The sequence below is a fragment of the Electrophorus electricus genome, chromosome 2 (assembly GCF_041902795.1).
Source record: "Electrophorus electricus isolate QZ-2024a chromosome 2, ASM4190279v1, whole genome shotgun sequence".
NCBI lineage: Eukaryota > Metazoa > Chordata > Actinopteri > Gymnotiformes > Gymnotidae > Electrophorus > Electrophorus electricus.
This window is the reverse complement of record NC_137498.1, coordinates 17,809,954-17,825,793: the sequence shown is the minus strand read 5'-3', so window position 1 is coordinate 17,825,793 and position 15,840 is coordinate 17,809,954. Positions and strand designations below refer to the sequence as shown.

General features: G+C 48.0%; 1 protein-coding gene across 1 annotated transcript in view; it reads left to right on the top strand.

The window, feature by feature from the left end:
• The window catches only part of mdn1 (midasin AAA ATPase 1), a 50,379-nt gene extending 34,775 nt beyond the window's left edge, over window positions 1-15,604 (top strand). Inside the window, exons 66-102 of the mRNA XM_035528820.2 lie at window positions 258-496; window positions 770-865; window positions 973-1,067; window positions 1,234-1,358; window positions 1,552-1,704; window positions 2,129-2,238; window positions 2,407-2,480; window positions 2,576-2,756; window positions 2,938-3,082; window positions 3,443-3,589; window positions 3,885-4,011; window positions 4,423-4,528; window positions 5,208-5,323; window positions 5,442-5,864; window positions 6,318-6,541; window positions 6,977-7,114; window positions 7,342-7,520; window positions 7,604-7,765; window positions 7,963-8,100; window positions 8,219-8,357; window positions 8,478-8,656; window positions 8,966-9,100; window positions 9,296-9,437; window positions 9,697-10,019; window positions 10,237-10,398; window positions 10,624-10,725; window positions 10,999-11,203; window positions 11,433-11,600; window positions 11,735-11,892; window positions 11,987-12,076; window positions 12,288-12,403; window positions 12,829-13,003; window positions 13,204-13,277; window positions 13,506-13,620; window positions 13,735-13,801; window positions 14,019-14,161; window positions 14,312-15,604. Of these exons, the coding sequence (XP_035384713.2) occupies window positions 258-496; window positions 770-865; window positions 973-1,067; window positions 1,234-1,358; window positions 1,552-1,704; window positions 2,129-2,238; window positions 2,407-2,480; window positions 2,576-2,756; window positions 2,938-3,082; window positions 3,443-3,589; window positions 3,885-4,011; window positions 4,423-4,528; window positions 5,208-5,323; window positions 5,442-5,864; window positions 6,318-6,541; window positions 6,977-7,114; window positions 7,342-7,520; window positions 7,604-7,765; window positions 7,963-8,100; window positions 8,219-8,357; window positions 8,478-8,656; window positions 8,966-9,100; window positions 9,296-9,437; window positions 9,697-10,019; window positions 10,237-10,398; window positions 10,624-10,725; window positions 10,999-11,203; window positions 11,433-11,600; window positions 11,735-11,892; window positions 11,987-12,076; window positions 12,288-12,403; window positions 12,829-13,003; window positions 13,204-13,277; window positions 13,506-13,620; window positions 13,735-13,801; window positions 14,019-14,161; window positions 14,312-14,497 (5,657 nt within the window). The 3' untranslated portion in view covers window positions 14,498-15,604. The remainder of the gene's footprint in view (window positions 1-257; window positions 497-769; window positions 866-972; window positions 1,068-1,233; window positions 1,359-1,551; window positions 1,705-2,128; window positions 2,239-2,406; window positions 2,481-2,575; window positions 2,757-2,937; window positions 3,083-3,442; window positions 3,590-3,884; window positions 4,012-4,422; window positions 4,529-5,207; window positions 5,324-5,441; window positions 5,865-6,317; window positions 6,542-6,976; window positions 7,115-7,341; window positions 7,521-7,603; window positions 7,766-7,962; window positions 8,101-8,218; window positions 8,358-8,477; window positions 8,657-8,965; window positions 9,101-9,295; window positions 9,438-9,696; window positions 10,020-10,236; window positions 10,399-10,623; window positions 10,726-10,998; window positions 11,204-11,432; window positions 11,601-11,734; window positions 11,893-11,986; window positions 12,077-12,287; window positions 12,404-12,828; window positions 13,004-13,203; window positions 13,278-13,505; window positions 13,621-13,734; window positions 13,802-14,018; window positions 14,162-14,311) is intronic.
• Window positions 15,605-15,840: the final 236 nt, after the last annotated feature.

Genomic DNA, 15,840 nt, shown 5'->3' with positions numbered 1-15,840 from the left:
TGACTAACTTTATTATTTGGGATTCCATTGTGTGTGTGTGTGTGTGTGTGTGTGTGTGTGTGTGTGTGTGTTTATACACACACACACACACACACACACACACACACACACACACACACACACACACTCACTCACTCACATTCACACACACACACACACACACATACATACACGTATATACATACATATATAGATATAAAATATAAAAATCTCACTGTCTGCTTTTCTTTCTTTTGTCACCTCTCTCTCGCTCTCAGACTGTGAACTGGATCCTCAGCTGATAAGCTCTCAGCTTCTGCTCAGCTCACTGCTCCAGAACACGGTGCGTGGCTCTGGTGGTCCAGCCGGCCTTCTCCTCTCTAGCGAGGGACCTTATGACTTCTACCAGCAGCCCAACATGAGCCAGGCACGTCTCTGCTTGCCTGCCCTCGAGCAGCTGGGCCGAGCTGTCCGCCGTCGCCTGGACGACTGGCCCGGTCACCCAGCATTGCTGCAGGTGAGTGGCAGAGACTTGGTGACCCTGAAAAACTGGAACTGTTGCTCAAACATTAATGGTCATTTTTGACTATTCAGGCTCAGGTCTCTAAACAGATGCCTGCTTATCTGTTACCCCAGAATGTACAACTGCAGTAATGTGTTAACCATAACCCTAGAAATATTTACTGGACATTTTGAAGAAACGGTCCCTTGTCCAGTGAACGCGCTATTCTGGTGTGTAAGTTGGGAGAGAACGATGTGGCCTCACCCATGTTGCCGATGTGATTCCCAGATCACCGTGGTGATGGAGAGGATCCTGAACTTCAGCCTGTCCAGCCCTTTGGCCAAGTTCCTCAATGGCCTGGAGATTCTGCTCAGTAAAGCCCAGGTGAGCAGCCGTATGCTAGCAGTGCAGCTCATTATATGAGCATGACACCGTTTGTAGGAGGTCTATTGGGACGTCTTAACATTGCACGCACACACGCTCTGTCTCAGGACTGGGAGAGCAATGCGAGTCGTTCTGTATCTCTGAGGACTGAGTTGGAGCCCATCACTCAGCTCATCATCCAGTGGAGGAAACTGGAGCTCAGGTATGTGCCAAAAAGCAGCTGTCTTCAGTTCCGTTTAGCACATGTGCAGATTGTTCTCAAAAGAGAACTTTGCGTCTGCTGTTTTTGCATCATCTTTTTTCTCATACATTTTCAAAGAGCATGTTTAGAGGAATGCGACTGACTAGAATTGGTGTCTTTTTTGCAGATGTTGGTCCAGCAGTCTGGACAATGCTATGAAACGACATGCAGAGAACTCCAACAAGCACTGGTTCAATATCTACCAGCTGGTGGAGAGATATCTACAGGAGAAGAGGATGGACTTAACATCTGGTAACATCCTCTGAACGTATAGCAGTGCCTAAACTCAATATGGAACCTTTTTAGTTCAGTTGTTCGTTGCAATAGATATTTGAAGATCAATCTGACGAGGTGATATGCAATTTCTTGATCACCTTTGTGTTTGTTTCTTTGTGACGTTGCTTTTGTCCTATTTAATTCCTGCATTTCTTCACGGGTCCAGCAGATGGCGGTGTGGAGGAATTATCCCTCTCCTCAGTCTCGTCCACGCTGCAGGGCTTCATGGAGGGCTCCACCCTGGGGGAGTTTCACACCCGTCTGACCATGTTGCTCACCTTTCACTGTCACATCCTATTGGCTCCCAAACAGGAAGGACACGGTGAGAGACCCGCATCACTTCCTGCCTTTACCACATTCCATAATGCATGGCCTGTTTACTATTTGGTGTATAACAAAGGCATAGATCAGAGATAAGGTGTATAATAACAGGTTAGCAGGTGTATCGGATGTGGATGCAGTGGAGCACAGCAGAATGTCTGTGCACTGTATTAACAAGGCAGTGAGCATTAAGATGCATTTGCTACTGGACCACAGGCTACCATAGACACATATACTGCACAGTCCGTTGCTTTAACACTTCAGTTACAGCAGCTAACAACCTGTTCATTAGCTTCATACACTCCGTTGTGTAATAGAGCATGGTGTGGTGTGTATGGTCTTCAGGGGATTGGGGCTTTATCCTAGTGGCCCGGCTGATTTCAGGGTGCGTTATTTATTTGGATTATGGTTTGTCTGTCTGCCAGCCTTACTGTGCAGTTTGCTGTGGAACCTCCACAAATACTATGCTCAGTTCTCTGAGAGCGTCCAGTCCAGAATTACGCAGTTGAGGACGCCCATCGAGAAAGAACTCAAGGCAAGTCGAGCAGAGTTGTGCTCAACAACGCCCCCCCCCCCCCCACTCAAATAATCAGAATGTCCACCATTCACACACAAAAGTGCTCTCAAGAATGAATTCTAGAGCTTTAACATTTTATACATTTTGCAGCTTCCTTCACCAACTAACAGCTTTTGTCACATGTAGGACTTTGTGAAGATCTCCAAGTGGAATGATGTTAGTTTCTGGTCTGTGAAACAATCTGTGGAGAAAACCCACAGGTGAGTGTGACTCGAAAGTTCATGGTTTATTTGAGGCTGGACTGCGTGCAAAGTTGTGATTTTTGCTTTATTTTCATTTATGTTTTCATGTGCAGGACCCTGTTCAGGTTCACTAGGAAGTTTGAGGCAGCCCTGGCTGAGCCGTGCACCCTCTGTCTGGTGGAGCAGGGCAGTAGCAGTCTGGACAGTGTAGACCCCCAGCTGGAGGAGACGCCCCTCCACAGACTCCACCGAGCACTCGGTGCTGCCCTCCCAGGGCGAGGCAGGGATTTGCAGGTGTGAATTTGTGCTACATGGTTGCTTCGCTGTCTAGAATTAAGAACAGACACGTTTCCAGTCTGTACCTAGTTCGAGAAGTGTAGCTAGCTCTTGAATTAACGTGTTTTTGTTTCCTTTGGCTCTTTTGAGGATCATCTCATGGTCTAAATGACAGGTGTGGTTTTGCATGTTGTTCCAGAGTGACGGTCCAGAAGAGGTCACGTGTGGCACCAAACTGCAGGCTCGTCTGCCCTTCCTCACGAGGAGGATGAGGAAGATGTGCGTGCAACTGGTGAAGAAGGCTGCTTTGCCTGAGTTGACAGAGGACCTTGACCAGTTTACAGGTAAAAAGAAAAAAACTTGGATGACCCACACTGATAATCTGGAAGTGGTCGTTAGTCCCTGTGGTTGTACAGTTAGTACCCAATAGTACTAGTTAGGGATATTTGTGTTCCTAAAAGCATATAGTTGCAGTATGTATTCAAGCGAAAACTAGCATGCTACAGGATCGTTTATAACTTTAAAAAATTAAAACTGCATCATATTGTGGTAACTCTCTAAATATCGTAAGTATATTATATCTAATATAATTAAGTATATTTTGTAGTTGGAACATATGTGTGAAAAGTTCATGTCAGGCATATGAGGTGGAGTAGCACTGTGTAGAGTTTACCCGTCGTGTGTGTGTGTGTGGCGCCCCCCAGTGGAGATCATCACCAACATGCAGGCGCTCCAGAGCCTGAGTGTGGACCGCTCCCTGGAGCAGGAACGGCAGAGGGCAGAGGTCAAGCACATCCTGCTACAGAAGCGTCGTGCCCTGGCTGACCTCTTCAAAATGCTGGCGCAAATCGGTGTGTGTGTGTGTGTGTCGGTGTGTGTCGGTGTGTGTGTGTGTCGGTGTGTGTGTGTGTCGGTGTGTGTGTGTGTCTGTGTGTGTGTGTGTCTGTGTGTGTGTGTGTCGGTGTCTGTGTGTGTGTGTGTCGGTGTGTGTGTGTGTCGGTGTGTGTGTGTGTGTCGGTGTGTGTGTGTGTCGGTGTGTGTGTGTGTGTGTGTGTGTGTGTCTGTGTGTGTGTGTGTGTGTCTGTGTGTGTGTGTGTCTGGCCACCTCTATTCTGCCAGTGCTGTAATGGCTCTGATCTCTTCCAGGCCTGTCGTACCGCAAAGGTCTGACGTGGGGCCGCACGGCCCACGCGCAGGAGCCACTGTGTCTGCAGCCCGTGGAGATGAGCACGGCGCTGTCCGTGGCCGGAACTCTGGGAAGTTCAGAGAGCATGTACGCTAACCTCCATGCAGTCTTTCTATCCTGGTTCACTATCGTGACTCATAGTTTGTCCGCACAGACAGGACACTTGCAATAAACCTGTGGCATGTGTTCTTGAAATAGCATCACTGCAATCATAAATGCTATGAAAGCGCAGAATCAAACCACTTTACCTCTTTGTGGCAAACCAATATTTTCTGCATTTTGATTGGGCTGTTAAAATAACTGTTACAATTATTTTGCCCAAGAAAAGAAACTTTTGTAAGTGGAAATATAAATGTCAATCTAAATGGAGCTTTTATTCCTTGGTCCTGATTGTGGAAATATTTCTATGTTTGATTATTTAAATATGCTCATACAAGATTAAACTCGTACAAGAGTTGCGTAGCAAATTGAATTTACCCATCTGTGCCCTCTGGCCAGGCTGTTTGCCGAGATGACGAGCGCATGGGAGGGCTGTCAGAAGTACTTCTACCGCTCCTGGGCCAGGCGCAACGCCATGCAGGCCGCCATGCAGACAGCCGCCAAGGTTTGCACCCTCTTTCCGGAAGTTTCCACTTACTGTCATCTCTCTGTTTCCTATCATCTTCGGTGTTGTGCCATAACCAAATGAAAGCATTCCAGCACCCTTAATCCGGACCCTTTTTATGAATGGCATACACATTTGTGGACAGTTTTGATCCTAAGGCACTTTTGTTACAAATTATTTTGTATTCACCTAGTCCAAACAACAGTGTTAATGCCTCTGACCCTTGGTCCAGTTATTATAATTATTATATTTGATCATTATATCTGTAATGCCCCTCAGTATGTCATGGAGAACTTCAACATGGAGGTGTGAAGTGGTGGTGCAGGGATATCTCTTAAGATCACTGTAATTAAGATAATTTACTATAATATTGAGAAGTATATGTGTTCTTACAGAAATGTTTTCGGTCAAATATATTTTTGGAGGTAAATTATTTAAAATCAATTTTATACCAGTTTTTACAAACTGTTATACAACAGTTTACAGTTTTTTTAGTATTCATTCTTGCTATCCATTACTGTAGACATCATCTGTTGTGAAACTCAATCTAAAGAAGAAAAAAACATCATCTTCATATAAAATGAAGTCCACTGTTAATAGCTTATATATGAAAGTGTCAGGCTCTGAAAGTCAGCTGTTGTTGATGTGGCGTGACGCCTTGTCCTGCTGTGTCCTGCAGGAGCTGGGCCTAGGGAGTGTGGAGCGTTGCCGTGGCTTCTCCTCCCATCTGTTCAAGCTTCTGCTCCATCAGCGAAGACGACTCGCCAGGCTCACCGACCTCTGGGTGCAGCTCAGGTCCGCAAAGAAACGCATCCGGCAGAGGATGACCGTCATCAGCGCCCTTTCCAGTTGATTCACTGCTTGTTTGTTTGTTTTTTGTTTTTGTTTTTTTTTTTCGCATTTAAAATGGCAGGAAGCAGCTCAGTAACGTGCAGGACATCAGGTCGCAGTTGTCCCGCTCGGGTGAGGAGGAGGGCTGCATTCTCCCCCCACAGGAGCCCCTGAGAGGCTGGGTGACAAGGGCGTGTTTGGCCGCACACCAGTGCTGCATGGCCCTGCAGCACCTCTCCTGGACGTTGCAGTGCTGCCCGGAGGGGCCGTCAGGCGGTGCCTCCCAGCCCCGGGAGGGCGAGGCTGGGCAGGGCAAGGCCACGCTCAGCCACCCCTCGCCCCTGGCCGCCCACCTGCAGCCGCAGGCCAGCCTGATGAGGAGGGGCGAAGCCAGCTGGCAGGAGGCCGTCGAGAGGGCCGAAGCCCTGCAGAGCGAGAGTGAACGGCTGAAGCAGAAACTCAATGCCCTGAAGCAGGAGGCCTCAGACGGAGTCATCCACACTTGGTGAGCCAGCCCTCCAGACGGCCATGTTTTGTTTTCCCAGTGCTAACAGTGATTGGTTGTTCCCTAGAGCAAGGGAAGCCCACACACCGAAACATTTTAAGATGCACATGTTTGTAACCTGCAGACTTACCCTTCTCTCAAAGGTTTTTCTCTGGCGGTAGTTAATCCGTTAAGACGTACATGGATTTTACTAGGATTTGCCAGTCATAAAGTGCTTTATAAAGTCCAAAGAACTTCATAAGCCTCATCAGCTGTTTACTAAACCAGAGGTCCAGAAACCATTCAGCAGACCGAAATATGTGAGGGCGCTGGGCACTGGATTCCATATTCCATGATTATAAATTATGTAGGGGCATGTCTGACTCAGTTCTGATGGATATTTCATCATGTTCTGTGTAACGGCTTAAATGGCTCTAAACATTTGCTTTATTTTTACCCGCTCCCTTCTTCCAGGAGTCATGTGGAGCAGTGTGGTGTGTACGTATACAGCTTGGGAGCCCTGTCGAGCCAAATGGCGACCCTGGAGCAGCTATTCACCCCCGAGGGGACGCCCGTGCTCCAGACCCCGCCGGGCCTGACCCGGGGCCTGCACGCCGCACGGGGCGAGGCAGACGCTTGCGTCTCGGAGTTCACCACCTGGAGGACTCAGATGCTGTCTTTCGGACAGGGCCCCGAACGTGAGAGAACACACCTCCCTGCCTCCCACAGCCAGATGGACAGCCCAGTTCAGCATCATGCTAACACTGTTGCTTAATATCAGCATTCTTTCAGTATTAACCACATTAATCCCGTTTGCTTCAGTGGTCCCATTATAATATCTGCTTAATCGGGATTCTAACATTGTTCAAGAGAAGTCAACATTTTTTAGCCAATAGTTAACTTAGAATGTGGATAGAATGCTGGCTGCCACGTTTTGGTAGTTTTAATAAAATTCTAATGCTAATTAGTTTTCCTAAAGCCATTCCTCCAGATGACACTGAAATTCCACTTTTAGCATGTTCGGTTTTACTTACTTCTTCCAGGCTAGTTCACATAGACTGTTTCTCACGAGCAGCCGCCATGTTTTTGGTCCATTATTGGTGTGTTCTGATTATTAGCTTGTCCTCTCCCAGGTACAGCCACAGCATTCCAGACTGAGTTCTCGGAGCAGGTAGGGAGGACCATCAACACCGTCCTGTGTGCTGTGCAGAGCCTGGTGAAGAGGAGAGAGCGTGAGGAAGAGGGGAAGCAGCAGTCTGACAGTAGGAGGGGTGCGCAGACGTAGCCCAACCAAACAGCTGCCACACCACACACACAATGACTGACAGAGCGGCCTGCACTGCTGGGTCTTCCCAAGAAAAAAATGACCTTATGTATTTATATAACTAACAGCTTTAATGTTTTACATTTTGTTGAAACAGCTCTTCGAAAGATACACTGTCTGTATTATGTATGCGTTTTATTTATTTATGCATGTGTGTGCGTCTCTGCGTTCTAGAGAGCGACTCCGAGGTGTGTGAGGAGCTGCTAAAGCCGGGCCACCTGAGCCAAGTGATGGAGGAGGGTCTGAGTGGGGATGCTGCATGCCTTGCTCTGCCTGAGGTCATCGGGGTCATGGGACGATTGCTGGAGATGCTGCGTTGCCATAGTGACGCTGGCCCCACACAGGACTTGGCCGTGAGCTTCACCTTACAACACCATAAGATGCACGTTTTGCTCCAGTGTTTACCGCGCGGTTACATGTGCGTGTGTATGTGCAGGAGTTGAGGGAGGCATGCAGGGAGCTGGTCCAGCTGGAGCCCATCCTGGGCGTGTACTCAGAGCTGGCCCGCTGGTACATGGCCATGTGCATGGGAACTCACCGCAGCACGGGGAAACTGCTCTCTGTCCTCACCAGCATCTTCACCGACCTTGCCCAGAAGGTGGTGCCAGGGTTCCTCTTCTCCTGCAGATTCCAGTTCTGAGCCATCATAGTTTTGTGTGGGGTTCGTCGATGAACCGTCCAACAATTATCATGGTTCAGAATGGATTAAAGTATTCTAAGCATTAATTTGTCAGTTTACACATTTTTAAGTTTTTACTTGATTCCCTCTTTATCTCTTTCTCCCTGCACACACAGGGATTTTGCCTGCCCCAGGAGCTGATGGAGGGAGGTGATGGAGAGGGAGCTCCAGAATTCCATGACTACGAGGGTGGGGGAATTGGAGAGGGAGAGGGTGTCAAAGACGTCAGCGACAAGATTGAGAATGAAGACCAGGTGACGCATCCCAGATCCAGTGCAGCGAATTTCGTAAAGACCAGACCTCCAGGGGAAGAGAACACCAAACCCAAGGACATTGTGGTTGCTGATGCACTTTTATTTATTTTTTTTACAGGTTGAGGACACGTTTAGGGAGGGTCAGGAGAAGAGAGAGGAGGAGCCAGACCAGCGGGATGTTAAAGAAGAAGACAACGCCATTGAGATGTCCGAGGACTTTGATGGAAAGACGTATGATGGCGAGGCTCGAGAAGCAGGTTTGCGAATGCAAGCTTCAGCTCCCTGCAGGGAATTCCTCTGGATTTCCAGGGAAACATATAAGATTCAATTTTGGCCTTAAAAATGTCCTTTCCTGCGACTGGCCCTCCTCTACACAGATGAAGATGAGGAGGACTCCGATAAAGAAGAGAATGAGGAGTTGGATAAGAAGATGGGAGACCTGGGGGATGGGCCAACTGACACCCTGGATGAAAGGATGTGGGGTGATGAAGACGAAGATGATGATGACCTTGATGGCAGCGATAAGGAGGAACAGTCCGGCCCAGGGATGGACCAGGTGTCGAGAGAGAGAGAGAGAGAGAGAGAGAGAGAGAGAAATATATATATATTTTTTTTTTACTTGATTTGCTTAATATTCTTGGATCCAGAATGAATGTTGGACTGGCTTTCACTTTTTTTCAGATATAGAAATATAAAGTAAATATAGTAAAGCTAAAATATAGCCTATGCCAGAATGTTCATAGATGCTGAAATATCAAAGATCAACAGTTTATGGTTGGCTTCTGCAGCAAACAAAGTTTGAGTGGCCAGAATGGTGTGTGTCGCCACGTGTTGCCGTCTTTAACTGTGCCGGTGCTATCCTCAGGGAGAGTCGGAGCTGGTCGCCAAGGACGACAATGCTGAGGCCAGCGAGTCCAACAAAGACCAGTTGAAGCAGGAAAAAGAGCACACACCGGATGTCAAAGACGAGAGGGAGGAAGTGCACGAGCAGGTGGATGAGGTAAGTCTGTGTGCGGCTGCAGGAGCTGAAACAGGGACAGGTGTCTCGACCTGGGACAGGTCTCACCAGGAACCGTGTATAAGACCTTACTTTTTGTGTTTTAAATCATTCTCTCCTGTGCAGTGTTTTAAAGTGTTGGCCACTAAATTGTGTGTGTGTGTGTGTGTGTGTGTGTGTGTGTGTGTGTGTGTGTAGCGAGAGTTTGACGAGAACGAGGTGGACCCCTACCATGGTAAGCAGGAGAAGGCAGTGGAGCTCGAGGGCACGGACCTGCCCGAGGAACTTAACCTGGACAGTGATGATCAGGGAGGAGAGGACGAGGAGGGAGAGCAGAAGGGTGAGGGAGATGAAGACACGTCTGTTGTTTTGTTCTCTTGTAACGCTTACAGACTCGTCTCTTTTTCGGCCCCTTTAAGTTAACTCGGATCAGGTTTCCTTGTCCCGTCAGGTTTATATGGTTTTGGTAAGCTGCAGTTTGCTGTCAGGTGCTCACCAGATGGATGAAGCAGGTGGCGAGACCATCACTGAAAGTCATCGCTCAGTGGAAGCTCCTTGCAAATACAGTTCATCTTGTTCCCACATTTTCCATGCTGCAGGTGAGAACCCCTATGACATAGACGACAAACCCATGGAGGTGGACAAACCCATGGAGGTGGACGAGGCCGAGGGGGAGGGAGAAGAGGGAGAGGAAGAGGATGGAGGCGGAGAGACGCAGGGAGACCAGCAGGGAGACCAGCGGGAAGAGGAAATGAAAGCAGAAAAAGAGGTGGGGCTAGAAGAGGAGGGCAGAGACTCCAAATCGGATGAGAGTGGAGAAAGTGAGGGAGGGGAGAATGAGGAGGCAGAGGAGCAGAGAGGAGAGGAACATGGGAGAGGAGAAGATGAGCCTATCCCTGCAGACCAGGGCAAGAAACCAAAGGTTTGTTCACATGTTGCTTTCCTGTATAGCTCACCGAACATCCTGGGACAGATTAACTAGAGACTGATTTAATTAATATTAATTAAACCATTTCTGTCATACTCTTTTTGTTACTGGCATGCTGATTTGACAATTTTTACCAAAGCAACTGTGATTAATTGTGATAGTGTTTTTTTTGTTTGTTTTTTTTTTTTTCTTTTTTTCTTCTCTTTATAAGGAGGAGGAGCAGGGCAGTGAGGATGATGATGATGATGCCCAGGTAAACACTGCTGAGAGAAAGGAGCATGCCACAGAGGGGCAGACAGGAGAGGAGAATGTCCAGAGCGACACAGCGATGGAGCTGGCGGGTGCAGCGTCAGAAAGGGACCAGGCCAAAGAGGTGTGCCCCACTTCCTGATTTAGTGACAACATTAAGTTAACTTTAAGTTTAACTTTTGTGTTCTGAGAGAGTTCTCACACTGCTTTGCACATTTATAGCTTTGTGGTATTTTGAGCAATTGACAGATGCACACGTATGCAAAATATATTTTCTATTACACAAACAGAATCAACCCCCAAAGCACCTCTTGAACGACAACCCTTGTCTTTGTGCCCCGCTCCCCAGGAACATGGCAGTGGAGCAGCTGATGCCAGCCAGGCGGAAGGCCACGACTCCAAGCTGATGGCCAGGATGAGCTCTCAGAGACGGAGAGAGAAACACACCCAGGTCTGCTACGTCGCCTCACTTTTTCAGCTGTACTTCACAGGAGAAAGCTTAGTGTGTTCCACAGACACTACAGTAGGGCCTGAGAGATGCAAAGTTGTATCATAAATATCGATGTTTAAGTGATGATTGGAAGCTCATTGTTAAACTAGTTTCTGACTGTTGTAAGAATTTAAACACTGAGATGAGGCTTAGAGCCATGCTGTTACCACTAACTTGTGCTGTAACACTGTTGTGTGTGTGTGTGTGTGTGTGTGTGTGTGTGTGTGTCCACAGAGTTTCAAGCGAAAGCCAGGCCATGCAGATAACAAGCGCTCTCTGGGCGATGCCACAGAGAGTGTGCACAAGCGCCTACGCACGGTGGAGAGAGCGGAACAGCGAGAGCAGGAGGAGCAACGCCTTGCCATGGACACGTCGTGCGAATCCGATCTGTACGAACACATCAAGCAGGGGGAGAAGCAGTACGACACACAGACATATGGTACGATACGTCACACACACAAGATTGCACAGAGATGGTCCCTTTCTACCTCCCCTTTCTTTTTCCCAGGTCTCTTTCCCCCCCCCCCCCACCCCCCCTCGTCCACCCCCACTCCGTGCAACATACTGACTACCTACTTTGAACAGAAACTGGCCAGTTAACCGGTGCCCTGCGTCTAGGTCGTTGGAGTTGCATAGCGCGTCTGTCAATTTCGGTCCATCTCTCCCAGACACGGCCAGCACGGAGCAGCAGAAGCCCACCGGCATCAAGCCCGAGATCGACAGCAAAGAGGATGACGATGACGTAGCCATGGATACGGAAGAAGAAGACCTGCAAGCAGTGGAAGCTCCAAAGCTGAAGCCGGAGAAGCTGGACAGCTCAAGCAGCTCTCGCCGAGGTCTGAACCAAACCCGTGTCATGAAGCACAGCAGCCTGGTCTGAGATCAGCCTGTGTGAAAGCCAGTCTATTTTTTTGTGTGTGTGTGTGTCCACCGTTGTTTTGTCTCATGGCCTCTCCTTGTCTCTTCTCAGGTCTTGAAAGTGGGGAACTGGAGAGCCAGAGGGATTCTGATGAAGAGAAGAAGGAGAAAGCAGAGATGAAGAGCAGCAGTGATGAAGAGGAGAGGAGGGAGAGGAGCATGGAGTCCACCATCCACACCGTACCAGAGCTGCTGACGCAAACACTGCAGGTATTGCTGCTGTTCCACCAGACAGTTGCACCTGCAGCCTTCAGCCTCTGTTTTACTGACTGTGCGTGTGTGCATGTGCAAAAATACCCAACAGCTCCAAGTCAAGGACCCAGAGCTGCTGAGGAAGGAGTTGGAGCTTCAGCTGGAGGACTGGCAGAGACGGAGCTCAGGCTCTCAGGAGGAGGTGTGTCACACAGCCCCACCTACACACCCTCATCACCTACTCATCACACTGGGTGGCACCCACACCCAGAAAGTTCAGGCTGCAGCTTCACATATGAAAGCACTTATGAATGCAGCTTCAGATATGGAAGCAACATACACCAGAGTTCACTGCTCAGGATTGATTTTTGAGCTCCTTGTTGTGTGTTTTTGTGTGTGTGCGTGTGGTTCAGGAGAAAGATGCAGCAGTGATGTGGCAGCAGTACCAGGCACTCACTTCTCCGCTGTCTCAACAGCTGTGTGAGCAACTTCGGCTCATCCTGGAGCCCACACAGGCCGCCAAACTCAAGTCAGTGTCTCTCTCTCTCTCTCTCTCTCTCTCTCTCTCTCTCTCTCTCTCTCTCTCTCTCTCTCTCTCTCTCTCTCTCTCTCTCTCTCTCTCTCTCTCTCTCTCTCTCTCTCTCTCTCTCTCTCTCTCTCTCTCTCTCTCTCTCTCTCTCTCTCTCTCTCTCTCTCTCTCTCTCTCTCTCTCTCTCTCTCTCTCTCTCTCTCTCTCTCTCTCTCTCTCTCTCTCTCTCTCTCTCTCTCTCTCTCTCTCTCTCTCTCTCTCTCTCTCTCTCTCTCTCTCTCTCTCTCTCTCTCTCTCTCTCAGCTTCTCTTGCCCATCACCCCTTTTCTAGTCTAACGTGCCTTCGAAGACATTGAAATAATTTGGTGCTTTGTGTTATGGCCCCATTGTTAACCCCACCCTCATCCCCGGGGACCCGGGAACAGGGGAGACTACCGCACAGGCAAGCGGCTGAACATGCGCAAGGTCATCCCCTACATCGCCAGCCAGTTCCGCAAGGACAAGATCTGGCTGCGGAGGACCAAGCCCAGTAAGAGAGACTACCAGATCTGCTTGGCAGTGGATGATTCATCCAGCATGGTGGACAATCACTCCAAACAGGTGAGGCACTGCTCCATTCTGGTGGCACTAGTTCATGCCAGTCATATAGACACTCATTTAGTCATTTAAGGCTATAAACCAATGTATGCTGTAAACAAGTAACTCTCCTTTGTCAGATTTATCTCACACACACACTTTCCAGCATTGTAACTAAAGTTTCTGGTTTATGCGCGTGTGTGTGTGTGTGTGGCATGCCATAGATGGCGTTTGAGTCTGTTTCTGTGATCGTGAATGCTCTGACCCTGCTGGAGGTGGGGCAGGTGGCCGTGTGCAGGTCAGTCCTTCTCTCCTCAGCCACAACCAGCTTGTCTGGTGCATGGAGCCTCACCTATACAGAGCGTGTTGAGACATGAGTTGCCATTACTCCATAAATTAAGAAAGCATTCAATTTCCATGCATATGTAGCTGACGTAAGACATTTCCGTATTTTTTGGAAGTGTGAAAGAAACGGGCCAATTGGGCTTTCATGTAGATTTATTTGTTTACTTACTTATGTTTACAGCTTTGGGGAGAGCGTTCAGTTGCTACACCCATTTCACCAGCAGTTCAATGACCAATCAGGAGCCAGAGTACTGCGACTCTGCCAGTTCCAGCAGAAGAAGACCAGAATAGCTCAAGTAAGGACAACCCTATTTTGAGCCAATCCACGAAACCCATTACATCCTACAGCTTCCTTGGCACTGCTGTTCTACTGGGAGTCTGACTCTGCCTCTCTTGCTTTGCTTCTCTAGTTTTTGGAGACTTCAGCCAACATGTTTGTTGCAGCTAAGCAGCAGAACCCCAGCTCACCAAGCACAGGTGGTTCATCCTGGTTCTTGCCTCCGCACTTAGTCTACTTGGTTATTGTTTCATACACGTGTGTGTACTTTTATTGTCATTCTAATACTGTGTGAACTATCTGTGAGGAGTTGTCTCGTCCTGGAACCCAAAAAGGCCACCAAACTCAAGTCTCTCTCTCTCTCTCTCTCTCTCTCTCTCTCTCTCTCGCACTTTCTCTAACCACTTCCCGATGCAGAGACGGCTCAGCTGCTGTTGATCGTGTCCGACGGCAGGGGCTTATTCCTGGAGGGGAAGGAGAGGGTTGCAACTGCAGTTCAAGCCGCTCGCAGTGCTAATGTCTTTGTCATATTCGTAGTGCTGGACAACCCCAACTCCAGGGTAAGTGCCCACCCCAACAAACGCATCCTTAAACATAACAGTAAACATAACAGTACTTGATTCATCTGTTTTAGAAAATTAAAGGAATTTCACTTGAGATCAGAATCAATTTATTGTTGCCCTCACCAATCTTGCATCTCTTCGGGCCAGGACTCCATACTCGACATCAAAGTGCCCATCTTCAAAGGGCCAGGAGAACTGCCAGAGATCCGCTCCTACATGGAAGAGTTCCCCTTCCCCTTCTATGTGATCCTGCGTGATGTGAACGCCCTGCCAGAGACACTGAGCGATGCGCTCAGGCAGTGGTTTGAGCTCGTCACTGCCACGGACCAGTGAGAGCTGGAGGTCATTTCTGCAGGGGCCGCGTGACTGCACAAACTCCGCCCCTCACCCAGTGCTGCTGCTAAGCCCTCCTGGACATGGAGACACAAACCCATACACACATCGGCCCGGCTGCTGTACATGTGCCTTTTTTTTTTTTTTCTCAATTTTCATATTATTATTTTATTGAATCGTAGTTTGATAGCAATGGTTGCTCTCAGTGTTTAGAAATTTGAAGAGCTTTGGATGTTTTTGTTCTCGCTCTCTCTCTCGCGTGCTCCCTCCATCTCATTATTAGTCATTCAACTTTTGCACGAACCCCCCCCCCCCCCCCCCCCCCGGTCATATCAAGGAAATATGAATGATTCTCTTACATATTAAGCGAACCTTAAGTTGAACTTGGGGAATGTGGACTTATGGAGATACCTCTGTTCCTTGGCCCCTTCAGCCCGTACATGTACGGTTTTACAAACACGAACACTGCTCGCTGAGTGTGAGCGGCACTGCTGACGCTGGTCTAAGGTCACACCCGAAAACAGAAGTACACGTGCATGTGGATATTCTCGTCCTGACTCATTTGAAGAAATCCAGCAAAAAATGTGCCTTTTAAAACCCACCCCTTCCCCCATTACCCGCCTCTTAACTAATTACCGACAGTATGTGCAGATATATCGCCTTTGCCCTTTTGTTATGGATTTGGACTACAGTATCAGGCTGTAGTCACTCACCAGTGAGCACTTGCTAGAGGAGTCCTTTTATTATGATTACCTGTGTTTCCGAAGAGTGCTGTTAGCTCTGCAGGAACTGGTAAGGTACAGACAGAGCTTGGCTATATGTGTGGATGTTAACCGCATCTCTTATCAAGCATATCTAGTTTATATACAATTGTTTGACCTCATTTTTATTAAATTACTTTAGGCGATACATACGCTGATCCTGTTTAGTACGTGCATTCTGTGTTCAAGCTGGTAGCCTCAATAAGAAAAAATGTTCCTTCATGTAGACATTGATTCAATCCGTAATGCAGTGTATGTCTTGGGTCTCTAGCCACTTTCCTCGAAGTCTTGGTTCATTAAATATTTGCTGATACCAGTGAAAAAGAATAAAAGATTTTGGACCTGTGCTGTTAATGATGGCCTGATTTAATGATCCTTTTAATTCCAGATTGATCAGTTTTTCTTTAATTTGGGGGTTGGGGGTTACAAACTTAAAAGGTACACTATATCTATGATTACTGTATTTTCCAGCACCAAGAATGGTAGGTGACACAATTTTAGACAAATATTTATGTAAAGGTCATTTGAGAAGTGCCTGCAATGATTGAAAACAGAAATATGTAATGGAGACCATTTTTCTTT